General features: G+C 42.4%; 1 protein-coding gene across 1 annotated transcript; it reads right to left on the bottom strand.

Annotated features, from left to right (window-relative positions):
- Positions 1-22289: 22289 nt before the first annotated feature.
- Positions 22290-22634, bottom strand: LOC143382217 (large ribosomal subunit protein P1-like). The gene is made up of 2 exons (XM_076836217.1): positions 22548-22634; positions 22290-22487 (listed from the first exon to the last, which is right to left on the bottom strand). Exons 1-2 carry the CDS (start codon positions 22632-22634, stop codon positions 22290-22292), a joined length of 285 nt encoding a protein of 94 aa, XP_076692332.1.
- Between the last annotated feature and the right edge of the window lie 1575 nt (positions 22635-24209).

Here is a 24209-nt window from a genome sequence, read left to right as displayed (position 1 = left end):
AATCCCTTATCTTCATTAGGAACAGCAACCCAACTGCCGTCCCACCCTGAAGCCCCATTATCTAACTCCCATTATCTAAAAGAAGAGGAGGAATGTGACCCACCAGGACAGGCTTCCCCTGGGAGATACAGTCTTTCCCTCAGGCACATTCAAATTCCTTAGAGACTGTCTTGGGGACCATTAATTTCTCTAATCATCACTCAACAGCATTCAAAACTGTCTACACTTCCCTCCATAGAGAAAGGGGTCAATGGAGTTTTTGAATGACGTTAAGTGGGTAGTCGATCACACTCCCGAGGTTTTCCCTGATGCTATAGTTTTCCCCTTTTGCACATTAATGAATGTGTATTCCTTTTCTCCTATTTAATTTTTTGTCAGTTTATTCCAGTGACCCTTCAGTGGAGAAGTGTCCCTTTACCTCTCTGTAACAGGGGTTCGCTTGATGCTTGGACTCTGTCCCTTGTGGCTTTGAAACTTAACATGTTTTTTCTTTTTCCCAATCTCCTCCTCCCTGAGCTTCTTTTCCTTGAGCTTCTCCTTCGTGACCTCTCCTACCTAATCTCATTTTCTGTGAGTCACCTCTTAAAAAGCCCCCTGCTCCTGCTGATGGGGAGAATAACAGCCTTTGGGACGGCAGTCCCCTGTGTCTCTCCTTTGCTAGCGAAGCAATAAACTGTCTTTTTTCCTTTTTCTTAAAACCGTGTCCTCGTTATTGGATTGGCATGGGGATAAGGACGGAGGTTTGGCAACATCTACACGAGCGAGCATGTGATGCTTCTGTGTTCCAAGGGGTGTGACCAGGAGGAACGGCAGGGTTGGAGATGGTGATGCTTTCCCAGAAGGACAGCCAAGTGGAGATGTCCACTGTACAGGCCCAGTCAGGAGGCATGAGCTGGGGATACGGACGTTGGCATCTCCAGATACAGGGGTGGCTTTAGCAGATCAGCTTTTGAGGTTACCCAAGGGATATATATGCTAAGACAAGAAAGGGCAGGAGATAGAACTGTGGAGAAGCCCATCACTTATGAGAGCAAAGGAAGGTAATCTGAGCACAAGAAAAAAGGGGAGGCTTTGATGGAGGTTCTCAGAGAGGAATAATGTCAAGAGTATCCATAGAATCTCACCAGTGCTGGAAAAATGATGCTTTTGAGTTCTCCACCCCCCCTTGCTCTCTCTCTACACACACACACACACACACACACACACACACACACACACAGGTTTGCTTTGCACCACTTTACCCATTATTTTATGTGCACTACTGTTCAAGTTTTGGAGTTGGGTCCAGAGTTACATCTATTTCTCCAGAGGAGGCAGAATGTTTTTCTCTGCCAAGTAATGCCCACCCTCATGACTGGTGGGCTCCTTCAGTCATCTTTCTAACAGAAGCTGCCCCTTGGCTCTGTCCTCTCCCACTTGGGGAACTCTGAGCTGGTTCATCTTGGCTTTTCCTCCAGGCTTTCCTTGGACCTTCCTCTAGTGATGACAGATGGCTGGAGAAGTTGTTTGTGGTGGGTCTGCAGAGGAGAGTTCCTATGCCTTTGGCCAGAATGAATAGTAACTACAGAAACCATTGCTCCCAAGACCCCCAGCTTGCCCAAACCTGGAAGGATCCAGTCTGCTTTACAGTTTTCAGGGTACGGTTCTTTACTTATTCTGTGGGAAATGAAAGGCAAATGGATCCCCCTCTCAAACCAACCAGCCTGGGAAGAAATGTGCCAAGAGAGGTACAGTGATTTTCCTGAAGCCACGTGAGATTCAGGCCTGACTCTGTTTGACTGTAAAGATCTTTCCACTATGCAACCACTCTCTTCTCTGAGGTCCTCCCACTGCTCAGTCCTCCTCTCCTCCCCAGCTTTACTCTATGGCTGCTCCGAGAGCCCAACGCTGGAATGATTATACGGAAGGCCTGGAGCACCTTCGCTTGACACAAATTCTTTTTCTTATTTTGGCGAGTGCTGGGGATTGAATGCAGGGTCTCCTACATACTAGGCAAGGGCTCTACTACTGAGCCATCTTCCCACCCCTGGAGGACCTTTACTCTAAACAGTCACAAAGAGTCATGAGCATTTCCCATCCAAATATGGAGGAAAAATATGAAGAGAGCAAGCTTTATGCCTACATCCTGTGCAGGTGGAAACCTGAATGCTGGGTGAAATGTCAGAGATCATTTTTGCAAACTCATCTTTAACAGCAACAGTCCCATGTATATTTGGTGTCCTTTGGAATTTTAAAAAGAAAAAGAAAGAAAGATTTTTTTTTTTTTTTTTTAAGAGGCCCTTCTACCTTCTCACTGAAATAAAACCGGAAGAGATTTGTCCACCCTGAGCAGTCTCTGGGACCCAAGGTGAGCTCAGTCTGGAGTGACAAATTTCGTACCCTTGTCACTTGAACTTGTGATATTTCTGAGGTCCTGCAGTATGAATCACTTCCATGAGAGACCCTTTCAGCAGTGACCCAATCTCTGTCTCAGTGCCAGCTACCTGGCAGGGATGGGGGACTTCCAGCTTCCTGGTACAGCCTGACAATGGGCTGTTTCAGGTCTTTCTAATTTTGAGGTTATGTCTCCTTCTCTAGAGCTCCCTTTTACAGTGAAGAGGAGAAGACCTGTGTAAAATACAAGCCCTGAAGCAGGGGCCTGGGAAACGTTTTCTTCTCACCCTCTCACCAGGTCAGGCCTTGGAAAGGCAGCTCTGGCCCTTGGCTTCCCTGGCTGGCTGCGAGCAGGCGGCCACAGGCAATTCTGTGCAGCAGAGCTGTTTCCTCATACCTGAGTGCAACCCTCCCGGCTTGCACTATTTAAGGCCAGCACACTGGAACTGGCTGAGTCACGGCACCCAGGAGGGCAGCTGCAGCTCCATTCATCCCCAGCCCCAATCGGGGGAGGAATCTTCCCTTGGCCATGGCTTCCCTGGGGCAGATCATCTTCTGGAGGTAGGGTACTCGTCTCTCTATCCTTACAGGTTAAGAATAGGAGTGAGGTCTTTGGGGGGTGCTGAGAACTGTGGGGTTGTTCCATAGGGTCCCATCTTATCTTTTTCTGATCCAGTATTAGGCTTGTGGGAGCCTTTCTGGACAAGAGCCTAACTGGACTAAAAAGCTACTGAGGGCATCTGTTCTAGGTCAGGGAGGTTTCTCTAGACTGAGGAGAGTGTGTACCTGGCTGGGGGCTCCACTGAGACATTAGGGTCTGAGCACTTTGGAGGCACTGAGCAGGGCTGCACGGAGCTGCTTGGTGGGCTGGAAGGGAATCCATGACCGGTGATGGGTGGGACACAGGAGACCCTCTAAACAGCCCTGAGGATGAAGGTGAGCGTGATTTGACTCTTCCCTGTGGATGTAATTTCTCTGAGCAATTCACACCAACGTCCCTACATCACCCCAGCTTAAGGATGAGGTTCCAGGTTTTCCTGGGAGAAAGTTTCCTTGGAGGGGAGACACAGGCAGCAATAGCAGCTGCTAACTCCTCAGAAGTGAAGAAAGAAGCAAGTTCCTCCCCTCCCCTTGATTCCAGAAGTTGTTTGAAGAAGCCTCCAATTTCTGTTTTATTTTTCTAATGAAAAAATATTTTTTTTCCTATTTTTTGTTAGAAAAAAATAAAGCAGACTGAAGTTGGGCCCCCTCCCCCTAAAATGGAGAGCGAATTCCTCATGCTGAGAGTCAGTGCAAGGAAGAAAAGAAGGAAGGGATGGAGGGAAGGAAGAATAAAAGGGAGTCCAGATCAACCGTGGAAAGTTTGTGAAGGGACTGAGAGGACAGCATGGCTTCCCAGAGGAGCCTAGAAAAATGTCTTTTCTTTGAAGCAGGATGCCTGCTCCATCACTCCTGTTCACCTGAAACCACCAGCCCTGCTGCAGGGGTGGCAGAGACTCGGTAGCATCCTCCGAACCTGGCAGCACTCTGCTCCAGCAGACCCTAGAGAAGCAGCAGGTAGTGATGGTGGGCTTCCATCCAGAATGTCCACAAGATGCACCTGCATCAGAAGAGCTAGTGTTGTGGGAGCTTATAGTAGGTGCCTCACAGAAGTGTCTACTTTGAGCCTCACTATCCCATTGTGAAAAGTTGAGTCCTTTGCTCAAGCCCTAGTGGCTATGTGTAAGGGCTTTAAACCCGATTGCACCCTAAAACCCTGTCCTAGGCTCGCCTCTGATCCCACTGCCCCTGCTGCTCTGGCTCTCCCCTCCTCCATTCCTCCAGTTTTGGTCCCATGGATGGGAAACATGCAAGTGGCTTTGTTGTTTCAGGGACCTTCGTGTGGGCTTTCTAATAATACACTGCAACCAGTCCGACTGGTTTTGCTGGAGGATTAGCAAGAGGTGGGTGTTCAAAATGCAGATCCCCCACCCTTTAGAGACCCATTGGAATCCACAGAGGCTCCTCTTGTTGGCCCCAGTTGTCTCCTTAGCTATTTGTGCTCTCGGTGGTTGCAAAAGCAGGGACAAGCCACAAGGGTGGCAAATTCTTTGTGCAAAGGAGTCACTGGGAAAGGAACAATGAACAACTTCAGTGGGACGCAGGATCTAGGAAGCCTGTCCTAGGGATGCAGATGGAGTGTGCGTGGGGGGAGAACCCAGTGTTCTCTCTCAGCCATAACAAGCCCTCTCTCATTGCCATAATTTCATGAATCAATAACATTATCTCTCATGGAGGGATCCTGGAACCTTCAAATGGAGACGTTCCGTGGGCAACAGAAGGCATGAGGCTGAAATTACTAGAAGAAGTCAGGACTGGGGATAGAGGTCTGAGCTCACAGGCAGGGAATGGTCATATGGAGTGTCTTCTAAGGAGAGCACAGAGAGGAAGAGAAGCTGCGGTGGGGAAGTGAAGAACACCAACATTTAAGGGTGAGTGGAGGAAACTGGGGCTAAATGGGGAGAGGGGTAGGAAGAGATCAGAATAGAGAAGTCAGAAGTCATGGGTGTCAGTAGAGCAGCGTTGCATGGAGCACCTGGGACTGATTCTTCATGAAACTTCCTGGTTTCATTGGAAATCATCTGTGACAAGGGGATTGATAAATCAAAAGAAGGAAGCTACTAGGTCGGAAAAAAGAAGGTTATCTTTGTGCCAGACCAAAAGTGGGTAAAATAGAGTGGGAGGGAGACTTGAACAAAGGAGGCTCACAGAGCTGTGCTCTGGGATCTTGTTCTCTCATTTTTTCCACATTTTTCAAGCTAGCACCTGGCTCAGACATCTCAGATCTTGAGGGCCAGAGAAAGTAGTGGCAACACCGTGCAAATTGTCTGGGCCTGGGGAGAGCTCAACACAAGTCATGTAAATGGGGCCCAACTTTCAACCTCTCTGAGCCTACAAAACCTGAGCCTTCGGGGCCTTCAGTCCATTTCTTAAACATGACGGCAACTTGGAAAATGGAATAAATTGTGCATTGGAATGAATTCCTAAATAGGTGGCACCTTGTTTCTGCCCCTTTGAGGGTATGTTATCTTCTGAGCGTGATGCTCTTCCCTGTCCCTACCTGTCGCAGGCCTCTCATCTCAACATTCAGCTCAAATGCCATTTCGGCTTTGCAGTCTACCTGGATATTTCTAGTTGACATTAATTGCCCCTTTTATGTTCACAGTCATGAATATCTGTTCCTGGTGCCCATCAGTTTCTCTCACTAGGGTTAGCTTCTTCAGGGTCTGTACTCTGTCTTGCTCACCCTTGTAGGGAGGTGGTGTTGCCTTAGGGCTACACATCTGAGGTCTGGGATTAGGCTATCTGGTTTCATATCTCTATGAGATTCAATTTCCTATCTGTAAAATGGGACCGATTATAGTGCCTAACTGCTAGGGTTGTGAGAATGACATGCGGAAATTAGGTGCCTGGTACATCCTGAAAGCTCTGTTAACTATTGCTCTCCTCATTATTTGAAAATCTCTCTACAGTTCTCAGTACTCTCCAGAAAAATTTAACAATTCCATGACCCCACTGGTTTCTCCGCCCTAGTGAGGGCACACCATAAATTAACTGCCACGGGAGTCTCTCAGAGCAATTAGTACCTGCAAAATGCTGGAGAACATTCACAGAATTCTCCAGATTCTAATTTTGAAAAAAAAAAATAAAATCCATGCTCCCTCTCAGTCTAAGACTCTGAGGCTCAATAATTCTCTAAATCCGAGGATGCCAGGGCTGAGACTCTATTAAATGTCTGGCTCTGCCCGCATCGAGCATTAAAAAGTGGTGGTGAAGACTGTCAAGATAGGTAAGGTAGCCTGGGAGGTCATTTTATGCATATCTTATCATCTAGATCCTCTGATGAAGTGCTGTCTGTCAAGACCTAGAGCAACAGCCTTTGGGGTGCAGTTGGAGCTATGGAACTATGACCAAGCACTCAATCGTGGTTCATTAGCTAAACTGCTTCACACTCTTAATTATCTCCATTTCGTAGATGCAAATGTTGAGGCAAGATCATTTTCTCAGTGTTTTCCCAGCAAGACAATGGTGGGAAAAACACGTTCCTACCTCTTCCTCTATACTGACTTTTATCAGAAAACTATCTTTCTGATCAGTTAGCTCTGCTTCATCTTCTGCCACTTAAAGCAGAACCCAATTCATCACGGGCAAATTCTCACTTCCTCCGAGTCGAGTGACTGCCACAGCAGAAAGGTTTTTCGCTGGCTGATGAGAGAGTCATCCCCAGAATAGGCCGGAGGCTGTGGACTGTTGGTCTGTGTTGTTTCTGTGGCTAATCTAGATCAGTGAATGCAGCAGCAAGAAAAGATTAAATGCAGTAAGAATTATACACTTTTAGAGTCTGAAAATTCAGAAAATCGGTACATGCCCTCATTTTGTCAATGAAACACTCAAACGAAAGTATGCAGTTTGCCCAAGGGTCATGCAGTTAAAGAATGATAGAAAAGGGATTTTTCAATGATCCTTTAAACTGTGTTGGACCCCTGCAGACCAAATTTTACCCAAGCATCAAGTAACCTCAAATCTGAGATATCAAAGATTTCATCCATATTTACCTTTGACCCATGAAGAAGTAGAAATATGTTGATTCTAGAGTTAGTTAGATATGTGCATATAGTCTATTTCTCCATTAACTGGCTGTGGGACCTCAAGTACGTTACTTTTCTGTCTTTCCTCATCAATAGATTGCATGTTATTAATAGTACCTAGTCCTTAGGGTTGTTATGAAGACTAACTGCATTAATACATGGAAAGAGCTCAGAGCAGCCTCTGACACATAGGTAGCCCTTTCTGTGTTGATCACTCTTATTGAATTATTCCCTTCAGATGTTTTTAGAGCATAACAAAGTAACTTGGAGGGAGGGAGAGGAATGACAAGTCCAACAAGAACCTTTGTGTCTGGAATGTTCTGGGGTTTCAGTAGATTTGAGATATCTTCTTTCCAGCCCTTGTCCTATGAGATATGGGCAAATCCTCTGCCCTCTGAGGTCGTGACCTAGATAAACCCAAAGGTCACCACCTGTCCCAACACTCACCTCAACATTCAATGTGGTCTTGGGACCATTGGGTCATCTGGGAACTGTTCGAAGTGCAAATACTCCGGGTGCAGATCTTCAGGCCTCTGGAGATAGGCCCAGTAATCTGTGGTTAGGACCCTCCAGGTGACTGATGCCCACTCAAGTTCAAGAAGCATTAAATTAGCAGTTTTTCTGGGCCCGCTTGATACCCAAGCAAAAAGTGCAAAGATTGCATCCAGAGAGAGATAAATTTCACTTAGGATCATTTATCACTCCACATTCTTCTTTAAGAAATGTTTAAAGAGGCAATGGGTGGGTCTTGAGGAAGACAAAGGGGGGTGTGGGGGACGAGAAGTTTCCACAGGTAAGAAACCCAGGTTATATTTCTCTTTCCATTAACTTTCCGCAATCCCAAACCATCTGCCTGGGATACTTCAGATTTACTATCACATCACTCACAAATGTATTCCCACTACTCCCCGCACGGCAGTAATGGGAGAAAGGGCAGACCATTTTCCTTCTTTCTTTTTCTGCAGATTTAAAATGAAAAATTTCATGGAATAAAAACCATGAAAGATTTGAGAGGCAGAGAGAGCATCCATAATATTTAGGGGTATTGAATTGTCTCTTTTAACCACCTATCTTGCTTCTTTATTGTGTTTTCTTCACACTCCCCACACCCAGAATAGCCGTTTCACATCTCTCTTCTCTCTTCCATCCTCTTACTAACCCCCATCCTTTCTCCCTCTCCCAGTCCCAGATGATGATCTTGCTTCATCCTTCACTGAGAAAAATAGAAGCCAGCAGACAGATACTCCTTCATCTTTTCATTTCGTACCTGCTACACTTATTGGTGCCCTTTTTCTCTGACTCCCATTCTGGGTCTAAAGGATTTACCCAGCTCCTATTAAAGGTCAGCGTCTCTGCACCTTGGGCCCGGGGAGAGCCCTGTTCATGAACACTTTCCCAATCTTGTATCATCAATCTCTCCTCCTCACTACTATTATCCCAGGCCACATGCAATCCATGTGTCTGAATTTTCTATTTTAAAAAGAAAAACCACCTCTCAGTCCTGCCATTGCTCCAGCTACCCTCCCTATCTCTTTTTACCCCTTTCTCAGAAAACTTGTTGCAAAGCTGGTCTGGAATGATGGATCTTACTGGTTTTCGGGCTTTGCAGAGCAAGTGTTGATTTGCTGATTTCTGACACAGTGTGGAGCCAGGCTCCCTGGATCCATTCTTTTCCAGCTCTGCCACTTTCTGGCTGTGTGACCTTTCTGTGCTAAGGTTCTTCATATGTGAAATAGGGAAACTATTAGAATCTATATCTTAGGATCTACATCTTACTTAGGATCTTAGTGTCTACATTTTACTCTAGTAAGATTTTGTATTGTGTCCCCACTATACCAAAATATTACGCCTGTCAATGCCTCTGCAATGTTTACTTCTCTGTTTGTGTCTTGTCTTTACAATAGCATTCAACACAGATGTCCCTAGTACCTCTTTCTTGAAACACCTTCTTCTCTTGATTTGCATTTCACTACATTCTCCTGATTGCCTCACTCAGGACAGAGGTCCCAGCTCTTGGAGTTGGCTGCTGCTTCTCTGCCCCTGGTCTGGTGGTAGCAACTTTCCTCCTGAGTCCCACACAATTCCAAAATATCACACTCTGCAGCCAGCGAACCTGCCTCTGGTACCAGGACATATCCTTTAATTTTTTTCCTGTATTTGATAGTGGGCGCTTTCCGTGGCCAAAAGGCCTCAGGGTTCAGGAACAGACTGTAACGGCACAGAGATAATCATCCTGCAAAGCGGCTGGCATAAGCTTCCTAAAGTCCTACCAGGCATGACACTCGTAAAAATAGCAAATGCTGGGTGGGAGGTGGCTTTTTCTAGACCCCAGGGAGCCCTAGACACATGCCCTTAAAGCGGGGGTGAGTTTTCAGACAGGCCCTGATTGAAAGCCCGATAGCAGGATGGAGCCAGAAAAGGATTACTCCAGCCCAGAAGGTGATCCTTGATTTCGTCTTCTACCCATCCAGGAAAACTGCTTCCTATCCTCCTCTCTCTTCTTTGAAGAGAGGTCAGATCTTGGTGATTCCCTTTGGAGTTGATAGAAAAGTCATGGTGTCCTTGTGGTGACTTTAGCTCAGGGGATCTTTCTCTAATAACTTGAATGTAGGGGACTGGCATTTTAGCAAAAGCCAGCCAAGTTTTCTAGCCTCCTGCTGCAGTCACCTTTGTCTTGGGGTCAGCTCTGTGGCACTTTGCTGTAGAGGAGCTCTGCCTTTTGGGTCCTTAATTCATGCCAGCTCCTGCAGAAGGACCTTAAACAAGGAACATTGGTCATGGATTGCAAATCGCTGCTGGTCCAGTGTCTGCCAACAAGGCTGCATTTGGGAGTGAGACAGGGGTGGGAGAGGCAGGAGATAGGACTCTAGCATATTCCTCACACAAGGGGATTCTCCACTGAGGCTTGGGAGGAACAGGTGCTCCCAGCTACCCCACCTTTGCAAGAAGGTTTGGCCAGAGGAATTCACTTGGGCGATGATAACCTCACCCTCTACCGACAGGCTGCTGAGGGGCTGCTGGGGTGGTAGCCTAAAGCAAAACCAGGAAAACATTTCCCAGGGAGACATCTTAATAAACGGGAGCTAGATCCCCCAAGGAGCTCACAAGTCTATGTACTCCATGTGGTTGTGCATTTCTGTTAGTAATGTTGGTCATGTTTCCCACTATTTCCCTTATAAGTGTGCAGTATTTCTGAAACATTGAGATTTAATAGCTTTTTGAGGCCCTGCTGAGGAAGCTGGCCATCATTAATACCGTTGTCATAGGATCCAGTACAAAAAACTTCAAATAACAAACCTACTGCAAGCTTCAGAAGGGAGCCATTGGGTGCTGGGGATCCCTGTAGGTTTTGGAATCTATGAAGATGGGCTTCTTCTGGTTGAGGAGAGACAGGGACTGTTCAAGATGTCACATTTTATCCTGAGAGGAGGCCAGTGGGACATAATTTATCAGTCTTGGCAGGAGGTCATCTTCTCCTTGATACTACTCTCCCATCTAGAAGGAACTGGAGCAGGGACATTGGTATTTTCTCAGAAGACATTCTGGTGTGGAGCTCAAACACTGAGTAACTGGTATGATTTTTATACAGCAGAATGGGATAATAACAACATTTAAGGAATTTCGAAGAAAAAACCTAAAGTCATCCATGGTTCTATCATTGTAAATTACCATTTTCTTTTTGGCTCTTTCTCTTTTTCAAACCCAAGTGCAAATATTTTTTATATAATTCTTCTTATTATAGAGAGTTCCTTGTCTTCTTTTCCCATTAGAACTTTGTATGCGAAAACTAAAATTTAAAGCACTTTATCAGTTAAAAATCCATGCATGGTGCTGCAACAGTTGTAATTTTACTCAGTAATGTGTATTTCTGTACTTCTATTGGATTGGGAAATGCCATATTGGGCCACCCTTCCTGGAAACGCAGTCCAAAGACCTGGTGGGATCGCCCCATCTGCCTTTTAGAAGTGCTCCCATTCTGCTCAACCCAGTATCCCGTTGAAGAGGAGCATCGTTGGGGTCCAAGCAACATGCAAGACTCAATCAATTAATAGCCTTTATGTAACTACCTAAGACAGTGTTTCCTCAAGAGAGTTCCGAAGACAATGATATCACACCAGATCTTTCCCAGAAGAGATCTATAGTGCAAGTTTGGAAGTTCTGAACAGTATTAGGTCTGACCATAGGAAATTATCAATGTTCGATTGTTTTTGACCTGTAAAAAAGGTCATTTTGAATGGTTCAATCTAATGTGCATGACTCTGAGACATTCACCATGCACACTTGCATATTAAAAGCTTTGAAAATTTCTAGGTAGTTGAAGAAATTTGATTGTAATTGACCCAATACAATTTGTTTATAAAATTAATATTTATTAATATATACCAGGACTCCTTCGTTAACTGGATTCTGGGATAATTAAAAATAATAGAAGCCTCGAGGGGAGGAAGCACATGAATGCAGTAGTGTCGAGAGCCTGTCCCCACTGTCCAAATGACACAGGTTCTGACTGAGGAGGTGCCCAGCTGGTAAAGGTCAGGCTGGTATTTAACTTCCCGGGAATGCCTGCTTATCTTTCATATTCAAAGTCATCATATTTTTTAGATCGTCCCCTTCTGCAGTAATTCTTTCTTGATTACCCTTGCCCTGAACTGACTTCTTGGTAACTAACCTATGTCTTTTCCTCTCTCATAAAACTGGAAGGAGAATTCATTAGGTGACATTAATGGTTCATCCATTTTTTCCTTAACTGACAGCTACTAAAGAAACACAGGTGTTATTGTGATTGCCCTCTCATTATTATAACTAGCAATTAGTTCCTCTTTTCAGGATATTGTTATTATCCCAGTTTATAATGGTTCATCTCATTTGCCTACAACCACAAAGTGAGTTAAGTTGTTCTGGATGCAAGGAGGAGACACAGCACTGGTTACCTGAGCCTCTGCAAAGGATGAAGACACACAGCCAGAATTCAAGTTGTTTTTCTGTAGCCAAGTGTCCAAGACATGGAATGGAAATGTTGGATGGGGGTAGATTCAGAATACAGTGACACAGTGGCTTGTTTAGGACTAAATCAGTGCTTCCATTCTCTCCCTCTTCCCCTGGCATTTCTTTATCCCACTGTCTGGAATTCTTTGCCTGTGCAGACATGGTCATCTGTCATTTACACAGTACCAAATGGTCACCAGTATGACCTACTCCTGCAGGATGACAATGGATTTGGATATCCTTTGGCACATCTGGTATCCTAGCAGTTGTTAGAGGTGGGTAGGAATTATCATGTATTCCAGGGAAGTGAGAGAAGAGAGTTTAAAGATAAGATGTTACTTCCTTAGGAGAGTGCCGCAGTCTCTGGCTGGGCACAAATCACGAGTCTCCACACAGCTTGTAGATTCAAACAGCAATTCTTTATTCCCGAACTCACACTGGTCGTCTACAAACACGTTCTGGGGGAATCCACGTTCTCTGCCCAAATCCACACTCTGCCCAAATCCACTACTCTGCCCAAATCCACTACTCTGCCCAAATCCACTACTCTGCCCAAATCCACTCCGCATGGGCTTCTGTCTCCCAAAATATACTGTCTGACCCTAAGAACTCAAGAGGAACTCAGCAGCAGGATATGCCCTATTCTAAAGGGGGAACACCCTAATCTCCTATTATGCTAAACTGCCCTATTCTAAAGGGGGAACACCCTAATCTCCTATTATGCTAAACCGCCCTGGTCCTTGAGCAAAGTCACCTTTCAGATGTCCTTCCACTAGACAGCATGGAAGTAAGCTGACAAGGAGATTGTCATACCTACTTGGCTGATGGCTCCCAGCATCAGAGCACAGATTTAATTTAATTAAAGTGGTTAATTACACCTGGGTGAGGTGTAAATGACGTTAAATGGGGCCCTGACAGTTTGGGGCCCTGTAGTGGAAGGCGCTGCCCAGAGTGATCCAGCCTGTGAAAGACATTCACTGACCCTCGGGGGCATTGCTAGGAACACTCAATTAGCAGGAAGAATAAGAATAAGCCATTACCATGCACTGCAATATGTATATAGGGTAAAAATGGGAGTTCATAATCCGCTTGAATCCAATGTATGAAATATGATATGTCCAAGAGCTTTGTAATGTTTTGAACAACTAAAAAAATAATAATAATAAGCCATTTGGATTTCTCATGAGGTAAGTGGAAATAAAGCCCTTGACTTAGGCTCACTGAGAGAGCAAACCCTGGTAAACCTTGAACAAGCCCTGTCATGTTCAGACCCTCGCACCTCATTTGTTCTCTAGGTGTAGAAGTCAAATAATAAAGTATAGGGAGTACTCTGGGAGTGATGGGAAGGGGAGGGGTACAGGCCTGCTGCATGGGAGAGGGAAAAACATGGGACTTGGAATCAGAGAGGCCTAATTTGGTGTCCCTTTCCAAGTTTATTGTGTGTGATCTGATGATAGTCCATTTCTCCAAGCTTCAGTTTTTCATTTGTTAGGTAAGTACAATAAATGGACCTCCCAAAACTGCCTGGAAGATCGCAGGTATCAGGTGCCAAAGATGATTATGGCAACGACATTGATGGTAGCACACAGCTCTCTCGCATTATCAGTACATCTACGTCTTTCAATAAGAAGCTGCTTTGCCCACTGGAAAAAGAGAATTACCATTATTATTTATGGTTACTGGGAATTGAAAGCAGGGCCTCTCATATGCCGGGCAAGCACTAGCCTATCATTGAGTTATATCCCTAGCCCTTTTTGAGACAGGGTCTTGCTAAGTTGTTAAGGCTGGCCTTGAACTTGTGATTCTCATGCCTCAGCCTCCCCAGTGGCTGGGATTACAGATGTGCACCACTGCCTCTGGCTAAAATAAGCAGAAGTCTTGAAAGCAATGATCACTCCTGCCCCACTTTCATTTCCTTTTGTGTTCCCCTTCCCGAGAGTCCATTTATGACAGGGATGTTGCCTGACCTTTCAGATCTCTCGGTCAATAGTTTATGTCACTTCTGGAGATGGCCTTCTTATGGGACTGCCTCACCGTCCCACCTCATGATCACAACCTCTAACATTAAGCTCCTCCTATGTACCAGAACTCTCCTAGGAGTGCTGCTGCATTGTCCATTTGTTTAACAGGTATTTATTGAATATCTTTCCGGAGTTGTGCATATATTATATATTTCTTTAACAAATATTCAGTGACCATGTATTTGTACTAGCACCACAGGTCGTAGGGCGACAATCATGAATGAGGTATGAGGCCCACCATCATTTAGAGGACATACTAGACAGGGAGACACATGGATACACAATTACAATGCAGTACGCTAAGTGTCACCACAGGCCAATTTTAGAATGTCTTGGAATCGTTTCTTACCCCATCTTGGTGGTGTTGATCATGTTGGGTGGACACAGAGAATTTTTGGAGGAGGTGGCTTCTAATCTGAAGGAATTAGCCAGGAAAGGAGAGGTATGAAGAACATCCAGAACTCGGGAAAGGAATGGGAGGAGGAAGAGGAAGGCAGTGCAGGGATCAGAGGTGGTAGTTGGAGAGATCAGCATGAGACAGATTCAGACTTCTCAACAAAAGTAAGGTGGGATACTATCTTCCCCGTCGCACAGCTGAATAAGGTAAGACTTGAAATGATATGAGAAAGTGTTGGGGGACTTGGGGAGAAGGATTAGAAGATGTGCAAAACCAGCCCATATCAAATCTTTTTTGAGTGATTTTCAAATGAGCCAAGAGTTGATGAGGTCACGAGGCCAATGGTCACGGCAGGACTCTGCTGGGCCCATGAGGCCCTTCATTGACCATCTTCTCCCAGGAATCAGCAATTTCATTGCTCTACATTATCAAAACTATTTAATGCACTATAAGCAGAGGGAACAGGAAATAGAGTCTACAGCTTTCTGTCTCCAAATTCTACGTTCTTTTGTTGTTTAGAAAAAAACATTTTATTTTATTTTTTAAATAATAAGATTGCTTGGAGCAGCTGGGAAGCCCATGCTTGGGCTGAAGCAAGATGGATCGCATGGGGAGAGCTGTCTTCCGCCCATGGGCATGGTAGCCACACTTTGTCACGAGCTCAGGAGCTTCCGTGGCAAAATCCAAAATGCCAGGTTCCACTGCCTTTCTCTAAAGTACTTGAAAAGCAAAAGTCTGAAGTGTTAACAAGAGTGATGTCAGTATGAGAAAGAAGATGTTTTGATATTCAGAGTTGTCAAGATCTTGGCTCTTTAGAGGAGCCAGAAGGCCATCTTCCTTAGAGTTCTCCTAAAATACCTGCTTAACTTATAGGATAAGACTGAGATTTTGAACAAAATATAAATCTGGCTATGTTTTCTCATGTTTCTAGGTTAATATTTCCTAATTGACTACTTAATAGACCAAGGTAACGGTTGCTTTTAAAAGACTTAGCAAACAGACTATACCCAACTCTAATATACTTTTTTTTCCCTTCCAGTTCTAGGGATCAAACCCACGACTTTGTACATGACAGGCAAACACTCTACCACCAAGTGACATCAAACACTCTACCACCAAGTGACATCCCCCAGCCCTCTACTTGTCTTAATCAATGTTATCTGAATAATGCTAATTTTCTGAGGCAGAAATATGGCACCTACATTTAATATGGGCAGCATATCCTGTTAGCTTCACAGTTTTCCACCCTTAAGGCAAATCCACCATTGTAAGATGGTGGCTTTCAATAGCAAGCCCAAAAGGTGTCAAACTGTGAAGGAAGTGTTCAGCTCATGAAAAATCCCAGGGCTTCTAATGCTGCCCACCTGGGCTCTGGGACTGAGGCTGTTCTTTCATCGTTGCCTGGGCTGCTTGTGAACAACATATGGAGTTACGAAGAGCATGTTTACTCGCTCAAATGAAGGAAGACATGTTATGTATAATTTCTAGCACACACTCACCTGGGTACTGGCTCTTATTCTGAGAGCTCTATTGAAGGTACAAACCATTGACCCAGAAAACTGTTTAACATCTTCAAGGGCGCATCCGATTGAGAGATTCCTATTTGTCTACCATCCAGGAAAAAGGAAAACCTAAATAAAAGACCCCCTGGGATGTAGCTCAGTGGTAGAGGGCCTTCCTAGCATGTGTGAGGCCCTGGGATCATCCCCAGCACTGCAAAAAGAAACAAACAAAAAACAACAAAGCAGTGTTTGCTCTTTAAATTTTATTTTTCTTTGTTTTACCAGAGGGATACTTGATTAGTTTGGACAATAAGAAAAGCAAAAAGGAAAAAAAAAAAAAAAACAGAAATTTTTTTTTATCAAACCTAGCTAGCCCAGAGGTAATTACCATCAGTAGGTCTTTCCAGTCTTTTTTTCTCTGTATGTAATAAATAGTATCATAAAGTAGATTAGAAACTACTTTCTACTTGCTGGTTTTATGAACATTTCTTATGTAAGTAAATATTCTGTGATATGATATTTTACAAGTGCTTGGTATTGTCACTAAGGATGAACCTTAATTGAATCACTCAATTTCCTATTATTAGAACTAAATATTGGCTACAATCCATTACATTAATTTAAACTAACACTACAGCTAACAACCTGGGAGATGCAACCTATTGGTTCTTTCGTGGATTCATAGAGGTGGAATTACAGAATCAAAGTTGGCTGTGTATTGTAAACCTTCTGACAGATGTGAACAAAAGTGTCCCCTCCCTCTACCCTGAATTTTATACCAAATCACACTCCTACCAGTATTTTAGACTCCCCAGAGTAATAATTTCTACTTAAGCCTTCTTCAAAGACCAACAGTTTCCCCTGCCAACAATTTGAAAAAAGAAAACAGCAAAATTTTTCATCTAATTTCCCCACCTTTTCCAATATTTAAGATTTTTCTTCTTTTTTCTTAGCCTTCTTCTACTTCCATCCCTGGCTTTATCGAGTATTGGGTTTCTAGATTCCTGTTGGCGTAGAAGAGGTTCCAGAGAAGCCAGTGTTGTTTAGGTGCTGGGTGCTCTGCCCAGCACCTCCTGAGTTCACTAATCACCATTTAATTACGGCAGCCCTCTTGGATAGCTATTAATTTGTTCTCTTGCTTTTTCATGTTGTTTGTGTGTTTACCCATCTAACAGTATAGATCTGAGGCAGTAGAGTTTCTACCCTGTGGACTTAGAGTGTCCCTGAAGGTTTCTACTACTTCACTGTTTAGGGGGAAACAAATAAGAAGAAGATAGAAATAAAAAATTAAAGGAAGAGTGAAAGAGAGAACAATAGCAATTGGTTGTGAGTGGAAGAAAAGAGAGAAAGAGAATCAAGGGAAACAGGCAAGTGAAAAATAAACATAAAGGGAAAATTTTTAAAATAAAAATAAAAATTCAAAACGAAATGAAAATATATTAATCAAACATCCTAGTCCTCAAAAAAAAAAAAAAAAAACCAACTGATCCATTAAAAATAACTGGCTTCAAAAATGCTATAAATGAGAAAAAAAATATGAGTATCTATAAATGTCCATGTACCATTAAGGTCACAAACAGAGAAAAGGGGTGGGGGAAGGAAAAAAGAAAAAAGTAAAAACAAACAAACAAACAAAAAACAAAACAAAAGCAAAAAAACAAGAGAGAGAGAGAAATCTCAATAAGCCAAAGAACTGTTTCCATTGGAGTTCAAAAGATTCTCAGTTTCTCATCTGGAGTGTGATACTCCACCCTCTGGATTGCTGGAGTGAGAGAGGTAATCCTGTAGGTGGAATTCCTGGAGGTGGGGTTTAGCCTTAGGTGGGCTCCAGGGTCTTTACTGAATGCCAGTTGGTCTGCAGATTTTAAATTAGCACACCTCCAGGGCCCAGTTATTATTGGTCCATGTTGGAAGACTGTTTTCCAGGGATCTCCCCTGGGTTCCATTTATGTGGTGGAGGAGCCAGTTCTTAGTCCCCTCTGGTACCTGTGCCTCCCCAACCCCACCCATGTTTCCTGGTCTTAGGTTTAGTCTCCAAACTCAATCTCTCTCACCCCAATCCTTCTGAATTAAATTCCCAGCAGATGTATCTCTCCCAGCCAGTCCTGCAACCAGCAGGTTGGAGGGGGAGGTGTAGAGACCCGTGGGTTTCCATGACAAGCTGTCCCTGTGTAAACCTCTCTCCATGTTTGATTTTCTCCTGGTCACTGAAGCACACTCCATGTCATGTAGTATGTGTTTACTGGGTCTGTGTTTTGGGGTAAACTCAGGTTTTCCAGGGATTGGCTTCCTCAGTTACCTGCCCTGTGGCTGCAAAATGGTTCCTTCTTTTGTCTTCTGGACTCCACCTGGAAAGATGGCGGCTTCTTTCTGGCACAAGGGTATTGTGCAATGTGCCTTCCCAGTTTGTTGGGCAATTTCCTTGATCTCTAAATTGTCTGGACCCAGACATGCCTCAGGCCAGCTAAAAATGTGGGTTCCTTTAATTTCTTTATCCTTCCACTTTGCTCCCAGAGGGACCACTTTGGCTGGTGCTCCTGGCCTGCTTCAGCAGCAGCTTCTGTGCTGGGGATTTCTCTCTTATTATATCCAACCTCCTGTGTCCTAATCTGCTTCAAATGTCCAGTTTTAAATTCCAGTAAAGTCCTCCCCCACTTTTTTTTTTCCTTTTGTTCACCCACCTTCTGAGAAACGGCATGTCTGCTTTCTTGGTTTTAGCCCATGAAACAGTCTGGAAAGCCTGCAGTTTTTGTTTCTACAGCTCTGCGGTATAATTTGAAATCAGGTATTGTGATATCTTCAGCATTGCTCCTTTAGCTTAGAATTGCTATTCTGTTTTGTTTTTGATTGTTAATTCTTCCAAATGCATTTTTAAGACTTTTTTTCCCTAGTTTCGTGAAGAATGTCTTTGGTATTTTAATGGGAATTGCATTGAATCTTTATATTGCTTTTGATAGTATGGCCATTTTAACAATAATGCCTATCCATGAACATGGGAGGTCTTTCCATCTCGCTTGTATTCTTCAATTTCTTTCTTCAAAGTTCTATAGATTTCATTTAGAGGTGTTTCACCTTGGTTAGATTTATTTCTAGGTTTTCTTCCCCCATGGGGGAGACTATTGTGAATGGGGTTGTTTTCCTGGTTTATTTCCCTGCAGATTCATTACTGGTGTGTAGGAAAGCTATTAATTTTTTATGTTGATTTTGTAGCCTGCTACTTTGTTGAATTTTTTTTTATTAGCTCTAGCAGGCACCTGGTGGAGTTTCTTGTGTCTTCAAAGTATAGGATCATATTATCTGCAAATAGTGATAATTTGACTTCTTCCCATCCTATTTTTATGGCTTTTATTTCCTTCTCTTGCCTAATTGCTCTGCTAGAAATTCGAGTATTATATTAAATAGGAGTGATGAGAGTGAACATTTCCATCTGTTTGTATCTGATTTTAAAGGAAAATCTTTCAGCTTTCCCCATTCACTATGATGCTGGCTTTGGGATTTGAGGTAGGTTTATTCTATTCCTGTTTTCTCCCGTGTTTTTTTTTTTTTTTAAATCATGAATGGGTGATTAATTTTGTCAAGGGCTAACTCTGCATCTATTCAAATGACTTTGTGATTTTTGTCCTTAAGTCTATTTATGTGGTAATTACATTTATTGATTTGCATATGTTTAACTGTCCTTGCATCCCTAGGATAAAGCCTACTTGGTCATGATGTAGAATCTTCTTAATATGTTGTTGAATACAATTTGCTAGCATTTTGTTAAAAATTTTTGCATCTACATTCATCAGGGATATTGGTCTTTCCTTGATATCTGGTTTTGGTATGATGGTGTTACTGACTTCATAGAATGCATTTGGGAGTGTTCAATCCCTTTTTATTTCATGGAATAATTCAAAGAGCATTGGCATTAGTTCCTCTTTAAATGCCTGATAGAAGTCAGGTGAGAATCCATCTGGTCCTGGGCTTTCCTTTGTTGAAAAGCTTTTTATTGCTACTTCTATTTTCATTGCTAGTTATTAGTCTATTTAGGTTTTCTATGTCTTCTTGATTCAATTTTGGCAGACATATGTGTCTAAAAACAAAGCCATTTATTCTAGATTTTCCAATTTACTAGAGTGTAAGTTTTCAAATTAGTCCCTAATTATCCTGTGGATTTCTTTGATGTCTGGTTATTCTCCATTTTTCACCTCTAATTTTATTAATTTGTATTTGGCTGAGAGTTTATCAATCTTGTTTATCTTTTCAAAGAAGCAACTCTTCATTCCATTGATCCTGTATATTTTTTTATTTTAAATTCCATTGATTTTGGCTTTGCATCTTAATTATTTCCTTTCTTCTACTGGTTTTGGAATTGGTTTGTTCTTGCTTTTCAGGTGCCTAGAGATATATTCTTGGTTGTTTTTTGGAGGTCTGGTTTTCTTATGCAGGCACTTGTAACTACAAACTTTCCTCTTAGATCTACCTTCTAGTGTCCCAGAGGTTCTGGTATGACATATCACTATTCTCATTTGATTCTAAGATTTTTAAAAATTTCTCCCTGTTTTTCTTCTATCATCCATTCATCATTCAAAATGTATTATTTAATCTCCATGGGTTTACATAGTTTCTTTAGGTTTATTGGTGTCAATATGTAAGTTTATTTCATTATGATTAGATAGGGTGGAAAGGATTACGTTAAATTTTTGTATTTTCTCAGATTCCCATTGTGACCCAAAATATGGTCTATTTTTGAGAAGGTTTCATGAGTAACTTGATCAGCTGTTGTTGGATCAAATTCTGTAGCTGTCTGTTAAGTCCATCTGATTTCTAATAATTTTTAGATCCAAAGAGTACTTCCTGAGTTTATGTCTGGGTGGCCTATCTATTGGTGAAGGGAATATGTTGAAATCACCCAATATTACTGTACTGGAGTTTATCTGAGATTTTAATTCAAGCATTGTCTCTTTTATGTAACTATGTTCGACAACATTTGGGGCATACATATTTACTTACATTATGTCTTCTTCTTGGATTGTTCCCTTTACCAGTATGAAGTGAACTTATTTGTCTCCTATTAATTTTGGCTTTCAGACTGCTTTGTTGAATATGAGAGCACTCCTGCTTGTTTTAGGACTCCACTTGCAGGGTATATCCATTTCCATTCTTTCACTGTCAGCCTGTGGCTCTTTCCCTGTAAGGTGAGTCTCTTTCAAACAACATATAGTGGGATCTTGTGTTTTAACCCATTCTGTCAGTCTGTGTCTTTTAATTGGAGAGTTGTGACCACTTATATTCAATGTTATTACAAAGAGATATTTATTAATTCCTGCCATTTAGATTTATTTCTAATGTTCAATATGGTCCTGTTCCTCATTTGTTTAGCTACTCCTTAAATAATATTTGTCCATTTGTGTGCTTTGGGGTTCGTTTTTGATGTCTTCTTTGCCAAGTACTTATTTTCTGTGGTGTCAGCTTAGTAGTCATGAATTAATTTGTTTTCTGCTTATCGCAGAAGACTTTTATTTCTTATTTGATTCTGAAGGACAGCTTTGCTGGATATAGCAATCTTGGTTGACAGTTATTTTCTTTCACAGCTTGGAACATATCATTCTAAGCCCTCCTGAATTTTAGATTTTGTGCTGAGAAATCAGAAGTAACTGACTGGTTTGCCTCTAAATGTGACCCAAGTTTTTTCCCTTGAGGCTTTCAATATTCTACCATTGTTCTGTATGTTGGGCATTTTAATTATAATGTGTTCTTTTTTGAGGTTCCTGTCTTTTTGGAGTTCTGAATGAACCCTGTATCTGGATGTCCATTTGATTTGCAAGGTTTGGAAAAATTGTGTATTATTATTGCACTGAAAAGAGCCATGCCATTACGACATATTACATAGTCTTCTTCAATCCCAGTGGTTCTTAACCATGGTCTCTTAATGTTGTCCCAGAGTTCTTATATTCTCTGGCCATGGTTACTTCTTTTCTTTTCTTCAGATTGTCTGAATGTTCAAGGCCAACCACTTTGTCTTCCAGTTCTGAGATGTTGTCTTCAGTATGCCTACTCTATTAAATAAAGATTCTCAACTTAACTATTTACTTATTTATATCTCTATCTTCTTATTGAATTTCTTATTCATATCCTGAACTGGACTCCTTAATTTATTTAGCTATTTTTCGGTGTTCTCTTGGAACTTACTGATCATTTTTATAATCATTCTTCTGAATTCTTTATCTGATATTCCATTCACTTTAATATCTTCAGACTTCAGTTGTTGCTGGTGAATTACAAATTTTAGGAGGTATCACGTTACCTTTTTTCCCCCATATTTTTTGTATTCCTGTGATTTCCTCCTCCCCAAAAAAACTATCAGCAAAATTCAGCTTTTTATTGAACATGTTATAAGAGTTTAGTCAAAAAGACCAAATCCCATGTAATCATTGGAATCCTCAGATTCTTCCTTCTTTGCTTCCACTTTCTTCTTCTCAGCTGAGGAAGCTGTGGTGGTGGGGACAGGACCTCCTGCTGTTGCCACACCAGCTGCTGGAGCAGGCCCACTGGCACCTGTGTTGCAAATGAGGCTCCCAGTATTAACATTGGCCAGGGCCTTTGCAAGCAAATCAAGCTAAAAAGGTTCATCATTTACACCAGGTTTTAAAATGAGGGCATTGATTTTATCCTCCATGATAGTCACCTTGTTGTCATGCTGTATGAGGACAGAGTATAAACAGGCCAGGCCAGATACAGAGGCCATGTCATGGACTGCTTTGCTGGATGAAGTGAGGGCCTCACCCCAACATGGCCTTAGCTTCCTCCGAAGGACCATGTACTTTGGTGGCAGCAGAGGAAGGAAGACTCTGTTGGGCTTTATGATCTGTTGGGATGGATTTCTCACCCACTCTTATATGTAGGACTTTTTAGGGGACTGACTTCTCTTGCCAAAGTGACCTGGAATGACCTAGATTGAGACTCCTCAGAGGTGTGATGTTCATAGACTTTGTGCTAATTCTCTGTTGAATTTTGCTGTTGAAGTGAATGTCCATGAATGGGATCTGAGAGACCCCCTAATCATTCCTACTTGGACCTGGTCATTTTTTTCTTTTTCTTTTTTTTTTTTTTTTGAGGTGGGGTATTTGGGATTTAACAGAGGGGTGCTTCACCACTGAGCTATATCCCCAGCCCTTTTTGAAATTTTTAATTTTGAGGCACGATGTCACTAAATTGCTTAGGACCTCATCAATTTGCTGAGGCTGGCCTCAAACTTGCAATCCTCCTGCCACAGCCTCCCAAGTCACTGGGATTACAGGCATGCACCACTGTACCTTGCTTAATTTGAGGGATTTCTTCTGTTCTTTGTATTAAAGAATCACTGAAGTTTGAGTGTGATTTATCTGTGTGAATCAGATAAGTATTCTCTTGGCTGGATTTAGGTCAGCAGCAGAGTCTCTACCCTGTGAACTTGTGTTCCTGTAGACTCTGAGCACTGCTCAGAAAAGGGGAAACACAATAATAACAATTGGAGCAAACAATACGCAGCATTAAAATAAATATCCAGTGCCTCCTATGATATCTACAACACTAGTTACCACAAAAACAGGAAAAGCGAGGCCAACAATTGCTAATAGAAATGAAAACCATGAGTTAAAGTAAACAGGTAGGTGTCAACTGTGCCATCCACAGTACTTATTAAAGTGCAACAACATGAATGATGGGGGCAGGAGCTATGAAAAGCAAATCTAAAAGATGGTGAAAATACAGTTCATTAAGAGAAAGGAAAATGTGATAAGAAAGTAAAAGAAAGTTTAGAATGTTTACAATGTGAACCAGAAAAAATGCAGAACAGATACAGCAAGTGATGATTATAAAGAAGGAGGAGGAGAAAAAATAGAAAAGACAAAGTAAATGAGGCGAGAGAGCGAGAGCAAGAAAGTTTGACTGTCAACAGGAGAAGACAGGATAAATAGAGAGAAACAAGAGAAAATAAACTAAAATCCCAACCCTCAAAATCAAGGAAAAATAATCATTGTAAAAATTGCCAAAAATGAAAAAATAGACAAATATGTATATGTGTGTGTGTGTGTGTATAAATCAACAACACAATATGAACAAAAAAAGTAAAAAAGATCCTTCATGAAATAATTTTATCTAGTGAGGTGGTCAAAACCAGGGTTAAGGATGAATGGTCACTGCCTTCTTTCCATTTCTTCTTGGGTTAGAGAGAGAGGAGAGAACGTAAGAGAGCATGCTGGAGCTTGTTAACCTCTTCCTCTTCTTGTGTTGCTTACCAAGGTACCAGCTGGAGTGGCCAAAACAAACTGGTTGAAATAGC

Source organism: Callospermophilus lateralis, chromosome 16, assembly GCF_048772815.1.
Source record: "Callospermophilus lateralis isolate mCalLat2 chromosome 16, mCalLat2.hap1, whole genome shotgun sequence".
Taxonomy (NCBI): Eukaryota; Metazoa; Chordata; class Mammalia; order Rodentia; family Sciuridae; genus Callospermophilus; species Callospermophilus lateralis.
The sequence above is the reverse complement of the archived record's forward strand: the minus strand, read 5'-3'. Positions and strand labels throughout refer to the sequence as shown.

What these genes read in the sequence shown, in the direction of transcription:
- LOC143382217 (XM_076836217.1), bottom strand. Translation starts at nt 22,634, where the DNA reads ATGGCCTCTGTATCTGGCCTGGCCTGTTTATACTCTGTCCTCATACAG. An exon ending in TCATGGAGGATAAAATCAAT is followed by an intron (nt 22,488 to 22,547) that starts GCCCTCATTTTA and finishes TTGCTTGCAAAG; the next exon opens with GCCCTGGCCAATGTTAATAC.